Here is a 13,454-nt window from a genome sequence, read left to right on the forward strand (position 1 = left end):
ATGCCTGACTAAATGTATGTCCTATTGATTTGATATAAAATGCACTTTTTCATACTCAACAATCTGTCTAAAAGATAGACACCAAAGTAACACAATTACTGTTTAAAGGGCAGTTTAAATATCTATCAGTCGTTGTGCTTTTCAAGGTAAAATCCATATATAATCTTGTCTTGTAAGATACCATAAAACCTTTAGAGACATATGAAGTTCAAATAACCATTATGCTATTGATTTTGGTAGCCAGTTGGTCTTCCCCAACTACACACAATAACCACACAGTGTTGAAATGTGATTTATGGTTTGTAAGTAGGCACAAATGCATCAGTTTATTTATTATGTTGTTGAAGGTTACATATACCTCAAATCCATTATACTTGCAATCATACATTCTTTGGATCTTTAACAGTTTCCTGTATTTAAGTATCTGAATATATATTGTTTTTTTTAAATAGATATAGATTAAATAGATTAAATAGATTTTTTTTAGATATAGAAGACCAATCATATGTAGTTGTCCGGGTGTCCTTGGCAGAAACAAGATTCCTCATAAAGTGTGCTTTCCCATTTTTTTTTAATTCCTTCTTTGGTTGTTGCTTACCATACAGGAGCCCACCCAGAAGTAATATGTTAGCTTTGGCTAGTGACCAGCAAGTGCCCACATAATTATGAAATTTTCAGAATCCCGAAGGGAAGACCAATACTTTAAGAACCCCTTTAAATCTCCTATCTACTTTTCATTAGCAAACATTGTATTACAGATCTGCTATTTGATATCTATTTCCAGGTTCAAAATAAATTAATGAACCAAGACTCAGCCACATAGGAGAGTTTATATTTATATTAGTAGTATAAAACTGACCCCCATTTCAGACCCATGGTAAATTATAGGGTTCTGTCACTGGCTCAACTGCAGTCCCAACTGCTTCCAAGTGTAAAACTATTTTGTGCACATGACTGCGATGGAACACTGTGGTTTCTAAAAGTGACAAGTGGCTTTAGGCAGACGCTTCAGGACATCATTGCCTAATATTGAAAGGCATCTGGTCTAAAAAAAAAGTTATCCATGTGACTTTTTCTTTTCAATTACCTGCTACAAAATTACTTGAAAACAAAGTTTATAAATTGCCAACAGAATAAAAAAAATCTGTAAATTATATCCAGTTGCAGGTTGAATGTGTTTCATTAGGATCAGACTTAATAAATCATTAAATATATTTCTTCTGGCAGTACAGCCCTGGGTGATCTCTAGCCTTGTAGCCTCTCTAGCTACAATTTGACCTCCGTTCCTCTTTCTCTCTTAACTAACTCTGTTAGTGTTTAGTGGCAGTTTTTTAGTATGCATTCACCACACTTTAGCAATTCCATAATTAGTATCAAAACACAAAAAAATCATAGAAGGCTTGTGATAAATCCATTAATATTATGGGAAACACATGTTTATAATGTAAAATTTATTGCAACATACAGAAATAGTAACTTCTACATTTTCCTGTATGACATCATAGCACTTTTTCCATATCACTGTGCATACAGACTGAACATCTTACAACAAATATGGTAAAATGAACAGTAATTTGAGACAGATTGGAAAGATTCTACTTGCTATTCTAAAAGACTTTTAAAATGTTTTTAAAGTAATTACAAAGCTATTGCTGACAGTACTTTTCACATCAGTGATATTTGGCAATACAGTTCTGCAAGATATGTAATATATGATGGGTTATTTACAACAGACAGGTGTAAATGTAAGGTGTGTATACAACATCAAACAATCCAAATGATTTTTTTTAACTTCTGGTATTTTGGACATATAATACAATGAATGTTGTGTATGGAAAGAAGTCAAAAAGTCAAATCTGCCAGAACTAGAAAAAATGTGACATGGAATTTTTGAATTGATTTCAAGATTTAGGGACCTTGGGCCTGATTTATTAAAGCTCTTCACGGCTGGAGTGGATACACTTTCATCAGTAAAGCTGGGTGATCCAGCAAACCAGGAATAGAAATTGAAAACATTTGCTAACAAATAGCAAATGACTTTGAAGAAATCCATTCCAGGATTAACTGTTAAATTTCTGTGCCCCAAAAACAATTGTAACTTTTAAACGATTACATGTTTCTCAAGCCCCAAACTCACCACTTATTCCCTGTGGAGTGGATTTGTAAATTCAAAGCTTTAGTGGAGCTACTGCTGCAGCTTTAAGTTCATATTGAAATATCAGCTACAAATAAAATGCAATTAGTTTACTGTTGAATAATAATGTGTCTGAAACACTCCCTTAACGTTTTCCATGTCCAAGCCAATAACTGCTAGATATGACTTTGTTTTGTTTATTGGCAAGCTGAAAACATGTTCATACCGACTACTTTAAGAACTGTGAGACCTTTTATACATATATGTTTGATTGCAGTGCTAATTACTTATTTTTTCTTTTATGCATCTAAATGTGTTATTTAGGTAGATTTGTTTTGTGCATCAATGTGGAATTTTCACTATTTATTCACTATGGTAAAAAAAATACTAAAATTCTAATGATATAAAAGACCTATTGTAAAACTGCCTTACTTATTAAAGCTCTCCAAGACTGGAGAATATAGGCTAATATAGGTGAACCTGGGTGATCCAGTAAACCTAGAATTGATTTCTTGATTTGCTATTTGGTAAATGCTTTTAATTCTGAATTAGATCAATCTGGGTTTGCTGGATCACCAAGGTTCTCCCATGATAGTCTATCTTCTCCAGTGCTTTCAAAAGTCATACCCATTGTGCCCATTGTGTTTTAATCCTATCAAGTTGTTTGTATTGATTTAAAACCTGCACTTATAAATGACAACTGTTATTTAATTGACATCTGCCATTTACCTTTCTCTTGGGTAAACTCACAAGACCTTCTGTGTTAGCATGATGGAAGGTTGCAGTCACTAATTTGGTCTTCTTTTATATCCTTTTTGATACAATTATTATATCAAAAGCACGATGGCCTTTGCAGCGCTAGGTCCCAGGTTCGATCCCCAGCCAGGACATTATCTGCATGGAGTTTGCAGGTTCTCCCCGTGTCTGCATGGGTTTCCTCCGGGTACTCCGGTTTCCTCCCACATTCCAAAAACATGCAGTGAGGTTAATTGGCTTCTCCCTAACAATTGACTAACTCCCTTAGACTTAATGACATATGACTATGATAGAGAGAATAGATTGTGAGCTCCTTTGAGGGACAGTTAGTGACACGACTATGGACTATGTACAGCACTGCGTAATATGATGGCGCTATATAAATAAGCGCTGTGTAATAATAATAATAAATTGTATGGATAACTAAAAGGTACAGCTAAAGCACAAAGTGTACTTTTGGCTCTTGTGAACCCTTGAATTTTTAAAGGGTCAGTGCACTTTTAAAGGATTCCCCCACTTAAAAAAATAAATAGGAATCCAGTCTGCAGGTCCTAGTTTCACATGTTTAATGCCACTATAGATTATTCTCCCACCACCACGTGATTGGTGCTGTTTTCTGCCTATGTTAGAGTAGCTGGAACTGCTACGTTATGTAATTGTGTCTATTTTCCTATGGCTGCCTAATGTTCCCCTATCTTTTTTTTCATTTGGGTTCTGTTTATAGCTGCTTGAATAGCATTGAGATCAATAAAATACGAATATCCTGCAGTAGATGAGTAAACAAGAGCTATTAGTAATAGGGGGGCCTACAATATTAGGTTTGTATTTTATTTTTTGCCTTTTTTGAACACACTGTTGAATGTGCACTTACTCTTTAATGGTAATATACATGAGACTATATTTGGCAGTACAACTTAATTACTTAGCCAACAGTGATTTAGTGGTAAGTATAGTGATTCAGGTAGACAGAACTTGAACATGATAATTCATTGTAGAACTTGTAACTTCAATGCAACTACAACAAATTGTGCACATTTATGAAAGGCAGCTATATAACACAGCAGCACATGCATGCATGTATGCAGGCATCCATAAGTACAATAATATGTTAGTGTCTGTCTGTTGTAAATAACCCTGGGAATTTTTTTCCTAAATACTTAATCTACTATAATTCATACAAATTTACATAATATAAAAATATAATTATTTCCTTGAACACTTGCCAATTTGATTTCATTGTATAGGTATATGGCAGTCTGTAATTTTATATAAAATTATTGTAAAGTGACATACTGATAATAATGACACAGTTTTTGTGAAATATTTTTTTAGTTTGTGTTGTATGTCATTATAATATAACCAAACATAAAGGATAATGGCTATTTTTTATGCAGACTGTTGACAAGACTATACAGTCACGTTTTCTGTAAAGGTAAAGTATTTGCATCATATTGCCTGAACATATTATTTAATTTAGAAAAATAAATTAAGAATTGTACATATTTTAGTTTTAGTCTACATCACTGCATACTCCCAATTTGAGCACATGATATCCATTTCAGCACTTGTTTTAATAGAAAAGGTCCACTTAGGTGGAAAAGACACCTGTAAAAAGATGTCAATTTAAAACTAAGCAAAATCTTTAGACACTGCTTCTACAAAATTGGGAGCTGACATTAATATGCCAATCGTACAAATGATGGTGAAGACAGAAAATGCCATTAAACACAATCGATCCACCACAGATGCAGCAAACTTCCATTCATTACATATGGTTTCATCCTCATCTTGGTCTCTGAACCTGTTCGCAATAAAACGCAGTTCTTCCAAAATCTTGGCTAAGTCGTGATCACTTTCAGAGTGGCGTGTGTGGTGGATTAGGTTTTCATCATGGGTTGGTGAACAGGCCATTCTTCCACATATTACACCAGAATCTGTAGTGGGTGTACAATGGATTCCTTCTAAGCCTCTGAAACCAATATAAAGCATGTTCCCATTGCTAGACTGCTGACCGCTAACGGTATTAACTTCCACACTGGTCATACTGCAACGTCGCTGTTGTTGTTGCTGCTGTTGTTGCTTATTAATGTGTTGGCAAACAGGTCTGACCTTGTCTTCTCCAGGCCTCTTCATTCTCAGGAACCAGGCACACCAGTTTAAAAGGATAATTCTTGTCTAGGAGAAATATTGAGATTAATAACATCACAGTTACATATACTGTCTATTTTGACTTTGAAAACAAAATACAGATTGCTTTGTTTTACCACAATATAGCTGGAGGTGCAAAACAGAAAGTAGGCCAAATATGCAAAAGTTTCAGAATAAAAGACATCTTTCATTTCGTCCTATACATGCAGTTCTAACAACTCGAGAAGTGTATCTCAAGTATCAAACTTTCCCTTTATAAGTGGCAAGTATTTCAAATACAGCAATGTCACAAATTTCACAAAGATAGTCTGAAAGAGACGTCCAAAAAAAAATATATATATATATTTATATAAATATATATACATATATATTTATATATATATTTATATTTATATATATATATATATATATATATATATATACACGCTCCCATACATTTTCTTAATGTACCCATGAACATGTGAACACAATTCAGTAATCTAATTTACAGGGTTTGCATTCCATATACTACATATACGGGCAAGTATGCTCACAGAAAATGTTCAGGTCTTGTGTCATCCTCTCCATCAGACTCAAAGCTGTCACTCCATAATATTCCTCCTCTCACTTTCCCCAGCAGCTACATAAAATGTTCTGTAGGGGGTTGTAGGGAGAAGCGGAGAAGTTGGCCCGCACAGAAAGTAGTCATACACTCCCAGAAGAGGAGAGGGTTAAAACAGGCATAGAGGGAGGGGGCTTTGCTATAAACTTTCTGGATCTGTAAACTTTTTAGGGAACTTCATAGGCACATTTTGAGTAAGCAAAAATGTATTGAAAGCTGTTTTGGTATTATATTATTCTAATAACTACAAAAAATGAATCATTCATAAAAATGTCTGTTCTATTTGAAAGGCTTGTGTGTTGGTTGGCAGATTACACCAAAGGAACCCGATGGTTGTTTCTAGCCAGCAAGCCTACTGAAAGCTTCAAATCTATTGTAAATACCAATACATGAGACTAACTTATTCAGTATGTCTTTACTAGTTTTTCTAATAGGTACTAGAAAAAGAAATCATCTGGCATTTTCTAATATCTTCATCTGCCTTCATATCTCCATATACGGATCGGGTGTCTGTTCAGCATTTATTTATTAAATGAGCTAAATATACACACAAACAAACCATCCAGCACTTTATTTACATAGAGTCAGCCAGGATATTTGTCATTGTGGCAGCAGTACTCGGAAAGTTAGGTTTGGCAGTCGTCCCTTGTTATATATGGTGTGGCTTTACAATGCTGGAAAACAAGATTTATGAAGAATTAACTTCTGGGGACCTTTTTTTGAGGATTATATGTTAAAAAAAATCAGAAAGTATGTGTTGTCAATTTGTTTAAATAAATTATTTATGGTATTGAAAGTGGTATCAGTAATCAGTCCCCAGGAGCAGCTATCTGTGTGTGTGTGTGGGGGGGGGCAGTAAAAAGGAGGTTTCAAGATTCCAAATAAGCCCCCAGCCCATAGACCCATTTGGGGAACTTGTTGTGGAGATAGGATCCAATGCCCATCTAATGGGCCCCAGAGAACCTGTTATGAACAGAAGGGAGGGACATATGATTTCTGTCCCTGATTGTCCTTTTCAGGATCTGAATTTGTAAATTAAATTGTCACATTTGCAGAAATGTTGCTGATTTACTTAGGATAAAGCCTTATCACTATTAAATGAATAAGCTTTGTTTTTGTTTTTTTTGTTTTTTTGGGGGGGTATGTTTTAATGGGTTCCCCTGCAATTCTGGTAATACTATGTTCATGGCTTTGGAACAGGCTTGCAAAGTTAGAATAAAAAAAAATAAAAAAAAACAGGCGTTCTGGGCTAAAACATTGATTTACAGAAAAACTATGAGCTGTTTTTTTCCATTGGGTCATGTTCACACGGGTCATATTGACCCTAAATACGTATATTGCATTTGCCAGAAAATCTGGATCTGATGCAGCTAAACTTTGTTTTGGATATCATTGAGAAAGTATTCACAGTGTAAATGCAAGACTTCAAACAAGAATTTCAAAGTTAGATTTTTGTCTTTAGAACAAAATATCCTTTGGGACCGTAGAAAAGTTTAATAAAGTCAAGGTCTGCCGCTGAAAAACTTCATCCATAGCCACATTACTGATGCCATAGTTAAGATCGAAAATCCTATTATTCAGGTTTTACCGTCTATTTGTTCCCGAACTCACAAGTTTGCGTTTTCACAATGAATTTATAGGATAGAGGCAATCTCTGTTGTATTTTAATGTTCCCAAATGAGATCTAGCAATTCCAGTAGCAGCTTTAAAGTGTAAAAACACAAACATTTCCAGTTCCCAGTAGTTCAATAACATAAAAAGTTACTTACCCTCTGTATGTCTCTGACATTTTTAGAATGTACTTGGGAAAACATGCAGGTAAATATCAACTACTAATGGTATGTATGAGTATGCAACTAGTTTTAGCAAAAAAAAATAATTTGCACTCCTATGAGAAACTGCTGCTGAAGATACAGGAACTCTCAAATTCCAACCAAGTTCAGCTGGAATGGTACAAAAATACAATTCCTGTTCAGAATTCAGATAGTTTATAACTCTTTTGTTGGGTGAACCATTATTAAAAAAAAGAGCTTTTGCAACCAGCTGTAAGAATCTGTGACAGTATGCGGCCAGTCTAAACCCATTTTTATGATCTGGTAAACTCTAGCCACAACAGGAAAAAAGAAATGCCAGTGCATATGTTGCAATGTCACTTCCTAAACAGTCACAATTTTCCAATTGTTGCTAAAAAAAAATGCCAGGTTTCTCAAAGTTTGTTTTCAATGTTTATTTACAGCAACTATTTCAGCTGCTACTTGTCTGGTAAGGTGTTATTAAATACTCTTCAGGGTGAAATAGAATTATACAAAGTAACATTGGTATTTTTGTATCCACTGTTTCAAAGAGATGATATTGGACCTGCAGACATGTCATTTAAAGAAACCGGACAAATTGTTTTATTAAACCCCTACTTAACCCTTGTTTATCCAAATCCCTTTGCATCACAAAAAAAGTAAAGCTCTTTATTAACAATAACATTTTAGAGTTGTGTTAAGTCTTTATGATTCTTGGGCAATCCACCAATGAGTTCTGACTAAAACAGTTGTACAATATTTAAATTATTTCTATATTTTAGGAGGGTGAGGAAGTCATTGGTAGTGGTAGATAGGTTAAGATATCAGAAAACCTCATCTACAAAGAATGTTGGCAGATAAGCCAAGCATTTTACCGATATATATTTTAGAAATGATGCATACAAAGCATACATGCCTAATATGCATACATAAGATGTTTTAATGTTTAATTATTATTATTATTATTATTATAATTATGTTGGCTTTTAAATGGCATTTGTGTAAAACAAACTTTGTCCTACATATGATACAAACTATACAGCAAAGTAAATATTACGGTATACACCTTAAAGAGCTACACAAGATAGGCTAAAAATATAAAAATGATTGGATAACTCCAAAATAAAAGTGTTCTACTGTGTATGGGTCTATTGTGTAAAATTGTAATATTGAGATAACAGATATCAAAGTAGATTGGACATCTACCTAGGGTGTATTTAGGGATATATTGTAAAACCAGAAGAGTTTTTGTTGCTCAAACTTTTATGTAAATGGATGTCTTAATGCACGCACAAAAAATAAGATAGCTGAAATTAGTCTGTGTGAGATCAAATTTTGCTGTGCTTGCTTTTTAATTCTTGTTTTTAACCAGGACAATTTATTGCTTTCCCAGACATAATATTTGCAAGAGACAAACTTAATACAAATCAAGAGAAAAAGTATTTCAAGTTTAGAATACAAAATCAGAAATTGTAATCTCAAGTGTGTTTTTAGCAGGCTTGTTAGTAAAGGAATTGAAGTATTTACAATAAATGTTAATTTTAATTGGCCATATTGGGGATTCATGTTATAATTTTTTTTAAACTTACCCATTTTGGCATTTTGCCCCCATGTGGATCATGGTGATGATATTGCAAGACAATAACTGTTACGACCACTGAGAGACCCACAATGATCATTGTACTGGCAAAATATTGGGCTGAAAAAGAAATGGTAAAAGAAAAAGTAATTTTTAACATAAAATATAATTAAACATCTCACCACTTTTATAAAATGTAGCTTTGTACTATAGGACAAATTGATAAGCATGAAGAAACAGTACATTTAAGCTGTTGAAAATACGTAAGTAGCGTACAAGTCATTATATACTGTATATATATGTGTGTATATATATATATATATATATATATATATATATATATATATATATATAAATATATATTTTTAAAACAGATCAAAACTGTAATCATTTTCTCTACTACATGTACTGGACTTGTAATCTTCTTCCATTGGGCTGGCTATTTGGATGTAATTCCTGTGCATGCACACAAGAGTTACAAGAGTTACAATGTCCTTAGTGCCTGGCTGCACCATAAACGAGGTGAGGTATACTAAAAACTGTGCACACACTGCAGGCAATATACATGTTTTTTCAAAAATTAACAAGAGATTGATATGTATGTTCTGTAAAAAAATTAAACTCAACAACCTAAAGTTTTACTTCAAAGCATACTGACTATACACTCTTCAGGTCATGCATGGACCTGCCTGGGATCATTTTGTACAGAGGCTTTGCAGTCTAATCACATATATCTCACTGGATCAGGGACAGTTTAATATAAGATTGTGAGGGGTGGCTGTGGGGAGACTGCAATATAAATGTAACTACAGCTAACCTTTATCTAGGACGATGTCAAATCATTGTTGCATAGAAAAGTTTTATCTTTAAACCAGATGCTTTACACTTTCTTATTGTAAAGAAAAACCTGAAATAAAATCTCCCAATTGGCCCATGTATTTAATTTTTGTAAGAATGTCAGTCTGAAGGAACCTGAATAGTCTGGATATTTCAAAGGCTATTCTTGTATTTACAAAAAAAAATATTCCCATTATTTGAAGAATATTTTTTCATCTGCAGCAGAGAAAATTCTTCAATGCGAGCAAGAAAGCAGCTGAAAGGACTGATAAAGGGGACTGACATATGGCAGGGCTAAACATTATCAGACTGCAGCAACAAGTGTAATAAAAAAAAAAGATTTTAGCCATCCAGGTATATATCTTGCAATACAGCAAGGACATTACTATAAACTGGTTTTATGTATATTTTTTGTCAATTTAATTTTTTAATTAAGCGTGCCAAGTTTTAAAGTAAAACTTGTGATGTGCACAAAAAGTCTGGCAGGGATGGAGGAAAGCAACAGGTTCACTTTAATGTCCACCCTTCTAATAAAAGCATTCATAATATTACTTCACTTTCCCACCGCTTCATTAAAATATTGGCTCAAATATTCTGGATTTGGAGAATCATGTGACCTGCTACCTTTTCTTAATATGCTTGGTACCTGTTGGTTTGGTCTCCACTATCATACTACTATGTAAGCTCCGACTAGATTACATGGGGTTTGATCTCCTTGCTACTTGAAAGGAGAAGAAAGCGAGTGAAAAAATATACAAGCAGAACACTACAGAGAACTTTACACACACACACATATATATATACTTACATTCACATACTACCTGGCCAAAAAAAAGCACACAGCAGAGTTATGATGTTTGTTGCTTCAGATGGTCAGTATTAGGTTTAGTAACAAACGTATGTGCCCAGAAATGACGTCAGCTTACAAATTTAATATACTGAATGACCAAGTGTTTTTCATCAATAGATTTTTTTCCTTTCCTGATGGCACACGCTAATTCTCAAGATAACAATGCCAAGATTTATCAGGCTCAGATTATGAAAATTTGGTTCAAGGAGGATCATCATTTTCACACAAGGATTTTCCTTCCTGAAGTGCAGACCTTACACTCATTGAGAATATTGGGGATGTGCCACAGAAACTTTACGCAGCGGTCCGACTCTCCCATTATCAATACAAGATCTTGGTGAAAAATTCATGCAACTCTGGGTGCAATAATTGTTTTGAAATTGTGTAAGCCTATCCAAATGATACAATGGTTAATGCAAGCCATATTTAGAGCCAAAGGCAGTCTAGTGAAATAGTAGTGTGTGTGACTTGGCCAGGCAGTGTATGTGTGCTACACAAAACAATGTACATAACAATCTTACCTATTAATGGGACAGAATCTGATGTGGCCGGCATAATTTCTGCTACCAGTAACATAAATACAGTAAGAGACAACAGCACAGTTATACCTGAAATTGAGTAAATACAAAATAAATTTTTGAAAATGCAGTGTTAATTTATGTATTTACATAATGAACTCATATTTCCACTTTAAAGGAGTTTATTTCTATCTCTTCTCTAAGAGTGCATTATGCATTGAAGTATGTTGTTGTTCTAAATACAATTTAAATTGCTTTATTGCATAATGCTACATCTGTTAGTCTGCACTAGTTTGTAATGTATAAAGATAGAGTTTATTATAGCCTTTGTTTATAAGGATGGAGATTTACGTTTACATTTTATTAGTTAATATTTTGTCTGATTCTCATGTTCGCTCATTCCAAACAAGCCTTAACATTATGTTGAAGCAAACCCTCACTGACCTATTAAGCTAAAGCCATTGTGAAGAAATTCATCTCCAAGTTTACATCAAAGCTGCTTTATCTTTTTTTTATAGCAAGCAGATTCTTGGAAGCCTGTCTTCTAATGCTAAACTGGTATAAAACAGACTGAAAACTAACTTCAGAATCTTTGTTGGTATCAGGAATACACTGGAAAGTGGACCTTCCATGCTATCTGCATATTTGGAGGAGGTATAAGCTGAGATACATAGTCTAAGGAACTTCCTGGTGATCACCAGAGCACCCTGCAGGGAATGATCAGCTTTGCTACAGATGGCTCCCAGATTGCATCCCAGCTGACCAGGGACAGGGCCAGGCTGTGATACACAGCAGAAATGCAATATCAGAAATAGGGAAATGGCATCACAGCAGGCAGAAAACATTTTTAGTCAATAAAACAAGCCAAAGGAGACACTTGGACTCCATGCTTTGGGTAATCCTATGCCACCTGCCTGGGGGCATAGTCCTAACTATGGGAGTTCTGATGATCCCTTTACCTTTTAGTCTTGGAACAGAACAGACTGTATCAAGATAGGATAGGTACATGTTTGTTAAGTACAAGGAGCAGATCCACTTTGCTACAGATGTGTGAGATCTGTGACATTTGTGATTGTTTAGGATCTTCAAGGATGATTTTTTTTTACAATACATTCAGCTAGAAAAGTCAGTGATGGCTTATTTTAGGACATTTTTATTGTTTGAAAATCAAAGAAAAAAATGTCTATAATCTAGGAACAGATGCACTCTTTAAATAAACCCAATTGGAGCCATCCTGTTTGCAATAATCAAAAAGTAGTCCTGATTTTGTCTGCTAAGCATACCACAAAGCACTCAATATATCAAAATATTTCTCCACATATTATGTTTTTTATATGCAGTTGAGCCTGTCAGTTCCATAATGGATGAATATATAAAACTACATGGCATTTTAAAAATCTAAGATTATTTGAAGCCTAAAGTCATAGGACATATTGCAATGGCAAGACCTGAATAATAAAATGTGTGACTGCTGCACCTTGCTGCATAATAGCCCTCCTTTCTGTATAATCATCTAAGTGTATTCCCATATCTGGACTTCTAACACCATTACAAGTTCTATGAAAGTCAATTCTGTGTTCAAGTAACGTAATTTTTACCAAGTGAGATCTTTTCTCCTGAGTCTGCAGGTAACAGAAACACTAGCAAGGCAAGTGCAGATATCAAAACACATGGAATGAGGAGGTTCAGCCCATAGTAGAGAGTTCTGCGTCTCATTGTAATAGTAAATGTCACATCCGGATAGGGCTCTTTACAGCAGTCATAAAAACTCTCACTCCGCTTCCCAGGGACTCCTACAGAGAAAATATATTTCATTGTCACACTCTTACCTTCTCTACAGCTTCTAATTATTAATCAGCATATGAATTTGTTACTGTATGCATAATGAGTATATATAACTTTTCTTACACTACCACTTGCAATCTGAAATATTTTTTATTTCCAAATGTCTTTCTTTATATTACAGACAGAATAAGGCCAAGTTTACACAGTTTCCCCAGTGCTTAAACAAACAGGTTTGAAATTCTCATTTATTCCATTGGACTAGTTTATACGAGAGCATTTTAGAAACAGAAACACAATCTGCAACTTTTGGACAGTGGTAAAATGCCCTAACACTTTAAAACACATATAAGCACTAGTAAATGCTTTAATCACCACCACTGAAATGAAACAGGCATTTATAAACATGTGCAGGGGAGGCAGGCATATATAAACATGTGCAGGGGAGGCAGGCAT

At 34.4% G+C, this 13,454-nt stretch overlaps 1 protein-coding gene across 2 annotated transcripts in view; it reads right to left on the reverse strand.

Annotated features, from left to right (window-relative positions):
- Positions 1 to 307: 307 nt before the first annotated feature.
- Positions 308 to 13,454, reverse strand: part of CHRNA7 (cholinergic receptor nicotinic alpha 7 subunit) — a 94,810-nt gene continuing 81,663 nt past the window's right edge. For both annotated transcript variants that reach the window (XM_072402304.1, XM_072402305.1), the window contains exons 7-10: positions 12,815 to 13,009; positions 11,220 to 11,306; positions 9,022 to 9,131; positions 308 to 5,065 (exon numbers count right to left, since the gene is read on the reverse strand). In XM_072402304.1, coding sequence (XP_072258405.1) covers positions 4,520 to 5,065; positions 9,022 to 9,131; positions 11,220 to 11,306; positions 12,815 to 13,009 — 938 coding nt within the window. In that variant the 3' untranslated portion in view covers positions 308 to 4,519. The remainder of the gene's footprint in view (positions 5,066 to 9,021; positions 9,132 to 11,219; positions 11,307 to 12,814; positions 13,010 to 13,454) is intronic.

This window comes from Pyxicephalus adspersus, chromosome 2 (genome assembly GCF_032062135.1).
Source record: "Pyxicephalus adspersus chromosome 2, UCB_Pads_2.0, whole genome shotgun sequence".
Lineage (NCBI taxonomy): Eukaryota > Metazoa > Chordata > Amphibia > Anura > Pyxicephalidae > Pyxicephalus > Pyxicephalus adspersus.